This window comes from Candoia aspera, chromosome 3 (assembly GCF_035149785.1).
Source record: "Candoia aspera isolate rCanAsp1 chromosome 3, rCanAsp1.hap2, whole genome shotgun sequence".
NCBI lineage: Eukaryota > Metazoa > Chordata > Lepidosauria > Squamata > Boidae > Candoia > Candoia aspera.
In genome coordinates, this window is record NC_086155.1 from 161,868,733 (window position 1) to 161,877,184 (window position 8,452).

At 39.5% G+C, this 8,452-nt stretch overlaps 1 protein-coding gene across 1 annotated transcript in view; it reads right to left on the bottom strand.

Annotated features, from left to right (window-relative positions):
* TMEM241 (transmembrane protein 241) overlaps nucleotides 1-7,131 on the bottom strand; it is a 46,084-nt gene extending 38,953 nt beyond the window's left edge. The window contains exons 1-3 of the mRNA XM_063299187.1: nucleotides 6,972-7,131; nucleotides 4,117-4,163; nucleotides 2,182-2,259 (exon numbers count right to left, since the gene is read on the bottom strand). Coding sequence (XP_063155257.1) covers nucleotides 2,182-2,259; nucleotides 4,117-4,163; nucleotides 6,972-7,043 — 197 coding nt within the window. The 5' untranslated portion in view covers nucleotides 7,044-7,131. The remainder of the gene's footprint in view (nucleotides 1-2,181; nucleotides 2,260-4,116; nucleotides 4,164-6,971) is intronic.
* Nucleotides 7,132-8,452: the final 1,321 nt, after the last annotated feature.

Sequence of the window (8,452 nt, forward strand, 5' to 3'; positions counted from 1 at the left end):
AAGCTCAATAATTATTTGAACATATTTACTCCTCAAAAACCCAATGATGGCACCTCTGTGCTACAGTAACAAAATAGCAAATCTGTGCCCCAAATAATTAGTCCACTTGCTCAGTTACACTGAGTGATAAACTCCAAAGCAAATTCGGCAAGCTGAATATTGGATTGAAGCTGTGGAATGAATGAAGACTCAAAGCAGAAACTTAATCCAGATATGAAAGGCTGATAATGGCTGACTCAAAGATGAGGAGATAGTGATTTTGTCTGTTTTAATGACACATTCCCTCAGATAGAAAAATTCTTATCACTGAGGTGTTCTATTAATACATACAAATCTGCTCAGTTCTCAGAGGGCAAACTGTGTCTTTTTACAGATTTAGCCAATTAGCTGATGGAGAATTCTCCTTTCTTATAAAAATCTAAGCAGCCTAAGCAATCTGTGTAACCACCTAGTTGGACTACTATTACACACTCTACATGAAGCTGCCTTTGAATACTATTTAAAAGTTACTAAGCCTGTGTAGAGCAGTCATACAGGGTGTATTACAAAGTGTGTTAGTGTGAGTGAAGCACCCCTACTTAAAATGTTAAAGCAGCTGTCTCTCGTGGAAAATTTACACAACTGTTTCAAGGCTATCTTCCACTACTGTTGAAAGCCCATGAACCTTTTTGGTGGACAGGGTTGCTTTAACACACGGATAGGAAGTGAACTTTTTCAAGTATCTATACTGAATGCCTTGCACAACACTAGAAGTGACAGCCTGCAAACCATTTTGAAGCTCATCTGATAATCTTAGAAAAAACTCCTCTTATGTATTGTCTGCCTGCTTGTTTGTCTTTAGGTTTAATCAAAAGTGGTGATGTTGACTTTTATAGTACACAAAGATCCTCTTCCTTTCAGATCTATGGAACATGGATGCTTTTATTCCGGAACAATGGCATCATACTGGGAATTCTCTGGCTTAAATTACACTGACATCTAGTGGAGTAAAACCCATAGCTCCAAATCTAAAAACATATACTGAACAAAATGATGGGAATCGAGATGTTTTGAAACTAAAGGTTCGAGAATATAATCCATCAAAAGGCATTGTGCAGCTACTCCAAACTGCAGGTTTTTTCATGGAACAAAATGTGACAAAAGCCCAGTGGAAAAATGTGAAAACACTGTAAGAGGGAGAAAAGGTTGTCTAGACCTCTCCTAAAATTCCATGAATGAGATAGTTAATAAAAGTCTGGTAGCATACAATGCTGCTGCTGCTTTTTAAAAACAGAATGCATTAGAGTAAGAGAATGGAAGTTAAGCATCTGCTGCGTGAAATTATACCACAATTTAGGGTTTTATTTGCATATAATAACCAACCTCACCCACCCATACCTCCTCTCAGGTACAACTAACATGATAATGCTGACAGAAATCAGTATGAATCTCTTACTACCTACCTTCACGTTAAAGGCCAGCCTCATCTGGCTATGCAGCACTACAGAATGTTTAAAAATCTGAGTAATTCACTGAAAATAGTTTCATGTTTCTAAGGTGGCCAGGATGAATTTCTGTTATTTAATATTAAACTTGATTTTCCTTTCCCTGGGGAACCCAGTATTCTTTCGAATAATATCCCAAACTAATAATTCTTGAGAAGAGCTTGTTCGATGGAGGGACTGAAACCCTGTTAACATTCTAGAAGCCGGGTTGTTGTGGTTGTTACTGTTTTTGGCTCTAGATAGCACCTGATATTCAAAAGCAGATTTTTATGGAGTTGAGAAATCTACTCAATGTTAATGGCTGTTTTAGTGGCAGAAGAACACACATCATGCACACATCATGCAACACATGTGATAAAAACAGCGAACTATAAATTTAATGAACGTAGGGGAACAGTCACAGATAGGTGTGTCAAAAGAGTCAAGATGGCAATGATGGCATGATCAAAGCTCCACTTGTTTTTTATGTACATTGCACATAAAACAAAACATCCCAATTACAAAAGCAAGTAAAAAAATTGTCTTAATTTTTTTAAATTCAGCTTCAGAGTTCTTGCAATATTAAGGGAGGTGGAATGGGAATATAATCAAACTATATGGTAAAATGATATATCTCTCACTGGATATTAATCTGAATACTTCAGAGCATTATCTATTAACATTGGTTCATTTATTTATGCAGCACTTTCATCTATACCTTGAACTGCTGCTGATCTCAACCCAGCCGATTTTCCAGGAAACATGTAAGAGAAATCCACCAACAAGCGTCTGCCACCTGCAATTGCAACGTATGTCAAAAAATCACTTAAAAAAAAATTCTGGGATATTTATAACTTGTAATGGAGGCTTCTGGATTCCATACAATGTATAGGATGCCAAATTTCAGTTTCTAGTACCATAGGCTTGTGCTTTTTCTTTATCTCAGCAAGTGCTGCTGCTGCTGCCATTCATTTGAATTCCTGCTGCTATAAGGTAAAGGTAAAGGTTTCCCTTGACGTAAAGTCCAGTCGAGTCCGACTCTAGGGGGCGGTGCTCATCTCCGTTTCTAAGCCTTGGAGCCAGCGTTGTCATAGACACTTCCGGGTCATGTGGCCAGCATGACGACTCGGAACGCCGTTACCTTCCCGCCGAAGCGGTACCTATTGATCTACTCACATTTGCATGTTTTCGAACTGCTAGGTGAGCAGGAGCTGGGACTAGCAATGGGAGCTCACCCCGCCGCGCGGTTTCGAACCGCCGACCTTCCGATCGACAGCTCAGCGGTTTAACCCGCAGCGCCACCGCGTCCCTGCTGCTATAGTTTTTTCATAATTAGGGGTCATAGGAACAAAATTATCCATCTAACTCAGTAATGTATGGAGCCCGTAGGACTTTTGATAGGAGTCTTTCCTAGCCCTGAACTGAGATGTTAGTGATAGAGTATGGACAAGTTGCATGGAAAGCATATGCCCAATGATGGGAACAAACACTTCAATGACCACACCTTATCAAAGGACATGTTTGCAAATGACACAGAAGACATTTTTATATTTCTACCACATGTGATGGAAGACTGAGTCCTTTCTTGGTAGAATGTAGATTTAATCATTAAATTAAATCATAAAGTTGGTTCACTGGGTAAGTACCAACGGGAAGTAAGCAGTATGAGCTAAGAGACCTTAGATCAGTGTTTCTCAAGCTTAGCAACTTTAAGATGTGTGGTCTTCAACTCCCAGAATTCTCCAGCCAGCCATGCTGGCTGAGGAATTCTGGGAGTTGAAGACCACACATCTTAAAGTTGCTAAGCTTGAGAAACACTGCCTTAGATGCACAACAACAAATGCATTTCAAGCTTCTTTCACCTGCTTTTTGTAAAGGGAGAGATGAGAAAAAGGTCCCGTTCTATTAGTTTTGTTAAGGTACTAGCTTCATTTAACCCTCCTCTAGCCAGACTGTTCTTATTCTAACTATCAAACCAAAAACTCTGTAACATTAAGAACTGGTGGCTAAATTACTTGCTTCTTCTTCCAACCCTCCATCCCACATACAGTACGTAAGCAAAGTCACAAAGTGGGCTTGTTTAGTTTGGATTAGTAGTGTGTTATGAAAGACATCCTTGGCTTAGTGAACCGTATAAATCTCACAAAAAGCAGCTTCTTTAATGAACCACGGTTGAGCATAGAATACCATATCTGGCTGCTAATATCCAGACCACTGCTAAATAGTAGTAGCAGAGTTAATTTTCTGTATCTTTGCTGTCATCAAGTGGTAGTTCAAATTTTTGCAGCCCTACCTTAGTATGGTAAGCAAACCATGTTTGCGTGTCACATCTACAGACCAGAGTTGTCTTGCTTGTTGCTGATCAAAAGAAATGAAAACAAAGCTTGCATACAGTACGTTATTCCCACAACTTACCGTTATAGCAGGACATCATGTAATTATACAATATAATACAGCCTGGGGACTCAGCAATCACGCTCACTATTTGGAGCTATAGTCCAGGTGGGTATCAGGTTGGTGCAATACTATAAGAGTTCTCCAGGTGAGGGAAAATAACAATTGCCATTCACGTAGTACAAAGATTAGCTTCTCCCTGGTTCAGTCCCTACCAATCAAATACTTCTTTTCCATGTACATTTGAAATTATACTTACCCTTGAAAAAGTGTTGGGTAGGTGAATTTCAGGACAGATAGGACATACTGGAAAACAAATGCCAAATCAGAAAACACAACATTAAATATTATCTACATGCATGCACAAAAATATATTTTATAGAAAGCACAGCATACTGTTAGGACCCAATGGGCCCATTGGGAATGTGGAGATCATGACTGGGCCATTCCCACAAAAGAACTGCCATTGGGAGTATGGACAGTCACAACCTCCAGAAGGCACAGAGATGAACTTGCTCCTTATCACTTTCACTAGGACCCAAGAGGTAATCTTTTTTTTTTCTGGATTTTTTTTCATAGAACTCACTGGCCTGCAGAACCAGTCTGGTATAGTGGTTAAGGTGCTAGACTAGAAATTAGGAGACCCTGAATTCTAATCTATCCTTAGGCACAGAAGCCGATTGGATGACTTTGAGCCAATCACCCTCTCCAGCTCACCTCATCTCACTCGGTTGTTCTTTGGGCGAATATAGGAGGGGGGACAATTATGTGTGTGATCTACAGTTGTACATAATGAAGGCAAGATCAAAATCTAATAAATAATTGTGTCTGAATGATATTACAAAGACATACTTCATTTTCTGGGTGTTTCCTCACATTTTTTCTGCAAACTCTGCATTTGGACAAGTAATACTGAGAGCACTCATTATGTTATCATAAAGTAACTATGGACAAACCACATTTATAGAAGATGTTATGTGGCTCCATATTCAATAAAATTAAACGCCAATGATTGGCTAACACATTATAGGCTTTGTGTTATTCACTAAGTACACATATCCTCTCCCTAACACAGAACAGTATGGATCCACTTTTGTGACATGAGAAGACGGGTAATCAGCATTTTACATGCCATAGCAGTGTAATTTTAAGGTGATGGTCATGGAATGCTGATCCAATATAAAGAGGGTTAAAGGAAAATAGAGAATAATCAGCACATTAATTGACTGTGTTGTTTCAGAGTACACAGTAAACAAAGCCACATTTTGAGGGAAAAAAATCACCAAGTGAGGTTAGAACAGAAAGATTATTAAATAGTATAATGATACATTTGGAATTGACAAAAATCATTTTTCATGTTATTTTGCAACCCTGGGGAAAGACTATAGGTCTTTGTTTAGATTATACACAGTATCAGCTATATCCAGCTGGTATACTGTACATGTTTGGGGATGACCCTTTGTTTCCCCAGCCAGGCATTCTTAGCACATCTAAAGGATGCCAGGTTGCTGCAAGTTGATACATACAATTTAGAGATTTCAACTCTAGATGTGAGAAAAATGAAATAATGAGCATAAAACACACTAGAGATAAATTGCTTTTTGAGAGGGATGCCTTCTTTTGCACTGTTCTTTCTGAGTGATAATCTCTCTCCATTCTTTATCCCCCTTGAATAAAATAAGATTTGCCAAAATTAAACCGCTGAGCTGCTGAGCTTGCTGATCAGAAGGTTGGCGGTTCGAATCTATGTGACAGGGTGAGCTCCCGTTGCTAGTCCCAGCTCCTGCCAACCTAGCAGTTCAAAAACATGCAAATGTGAGTAGATTAATAGGTACCGCTTCGATGGGCAGGTAACGGCGTTCCGTTCAGTCATGCCAACCACATGACCACGGAAATGTCTACGGACAAACGCCGGCTCTCCGGCTTTGAAACGGAGATGAGCACTGCCCCCTAGAGTCGGACACGACTGGACTTAATGTCAAGGGAAACCTTTACCTTTACCTTTACCCTTCATTACCATACTATATGCTGGTCCTACCAAAATTCTCTCCCAAGGGCAGGACACAGGATAACAATCTTAAGTTATAGGAAACCATGTTCTGATTGAATGTTAGGGGGGAAAACCCCTTAACAAGAACCGGGTTAAATAGTGGAACTAATTATCCACAGATGTTGGTGGGTTCCCCTTCCCTGGAGATGTTCAAACAGAGGCTAGACAGACATCCATTGAGGATTCTTAATTTTGGATTCCAGGACTGAGCGGGGCATTGGACTCAACTCAGTGATTCTGAGATCAGTATTAGTTTGATAGCTTGTATATACATATTTAAGAGATAAGCAAAGGAATCTGATAAGTTTCCTCCTTACTTGAGAATAGATTGGATAAGTAGCATAGGATGCTTTAACTTCATATGACCTTTTGCGTAGGAGAAATCTATAGCCAGTTTTCAGATTCTTTGGTCATACACTTAACTATTCCTATTTTTTCCTAGCAGTTGAGATAAAAGGCTGTTTCACACCACATACCTATAGTTAACTGACCAATAATTTACCCCATTAACTTCACTTTCGGGGTTCATAACTATAAACTAGTTATATGAACTGGTTCTCACAATATATTAAGCTAAAATGTGATTGGCTGGTTTGTAGTTGAGTGTGTCAGGCAAACTCAGCTAGAGACAGCTTCTCATTTACCAACTTAAACAGCATTTGACTTCTAGACTGGGATTAAGTCCTATTGAAGCCCGCAGAATTGACTTCCAAGCAAATAGTGATTACTGGATTGATCACCTGAAATCTTCCTTCACAGACCTTAGACAATGGATTTCCCTTTGCTCTCTCCCCCAATTCTCAGTGTCAGGCAAGATGCAGGATGGGCTAAATGAAGGCACCGCGGTGTTCAAATACAAAGCGCTACTGAGTCAGATTTCACACACACACACAAAGAACCTCCACAAGCAGGTTTTCATCATGGAGAAATAAAACATCGGGCAACTCCTGAACTCCTCTGCTATGCTGGAATCCTAAGCAGGCCATCCCAAACCCCAACCAGAGGAAAAGGAATACATAATGGACAGTCTGTAATGCTGTAGTTGCTAGCTTCTTCATCCTCACCTTGTTGGTGAAATAAGAAGCCACGTAGAACAAACAGAAAGCAAGACCAACGGCAGGTCTCTTGAAAGGCATCAGTCAAAGCATGTCACCAGACTCGGAATCTATAAGGCACCTCCGCCCTGCTGCATGTGGCTGCCATGACAGGAACACGTTACTGCTGCCTTTGCTCCAATGGGCGCAAAGCAAAGGAGTCAAGAAACAGCCTTCTTAAAGGGGTAACGCTCCCTTTAGAGAAGTGTTACTCAACCTCCTAGAGCATGCTGGCTAGGGAGTTCTGGGAGTTGAAGTCCACACATCTCATAGTCGGCAAGGTTGAGAAATCCTGCTCTAGAGCAGTGTTTCTCTGACATTTTGGTCTCAGGACCCCTTTACATTCTTAAAAATGATTGAGGACACCAAAGGGCATTGGTTGATGTGGGTTATATCTATTGATATGTATTGTATTAGAAATTAAAACGGAGAAATGTTAAAATATTTATTTATTTGACTTTGCAGACCCCCTGATATGGTCTTGGGGACCCCCAGGACTGCTGCTCTAGAGGAAGGAGTGTCTGCACTCTGTCTGCTCTCAGGAAGGGCACAATGGAATTAGATCAAAGGAATTGACAGCAGGGTATAGCTGATATTTTCAAAAAGGCATGCTGTCTAGAAACTTGTCTGTATATTTTCTACCAAGATTTTCAAAGTGGAAAATGGCCTGTAATAGAATTAGGGAAAACAATGGAAAGGACAAGAAAAGGTCTAAGTTCCTACAATTTTGTTTTTAAAAAGGCTGAAATATGACATCAACCTAAAATGCCTGTGATTTGTCTGTTTCTCTCAGACAAAACCAACCCATCTTTGAGGAACTTTAAAAGAGATCACTCACTCATCTGTACTTGACATCCATTAAAAAAGAGAGAGAGAAACCTGTGGATCCCCAAAGCTACAGATTTATTATAGCCAATGTTTGGCCTATTAAAGTTTATTTCATCATTGCATCATGTATGCTTACTGCATAATGAATTTAATTTTAAGCTGCCAGTTTCTTTGCTGTTTTTGCTGCATCAGTATACCATAGCTCATCTGCTCTTTTATATTATTTTGATAATAACGCTCATGTGACCATTCACTGCACTTTATAGAGCAATGCATAATTCAACAAATGTCTTTTTATTTATACATTTTAACTTGACAGGCTATATTTATGATGCAGGGAGCAGTGTACTGCAATGTCTTCTGTGCCCTGAAATTAAAGCAGTGTGAAGAATGGATTGTTATGCTTTCAGTGTATTACACTGACCAGCACAATCATAAACTAAAACTTGTGGCTTTTTTGCTTCATTCACATTTTATTCATTACTTGATACTAGCAAGAGAGCTTTTTCTGTGTGTATGTGTGTGAGTGTGTGTAACATAAATATGGAAAGCTAAAAGAAGTCACATATTTTATCTATCTACAGTGGACAGGAGGCGAATCAAAACAACAGAAAAGAAAGAAA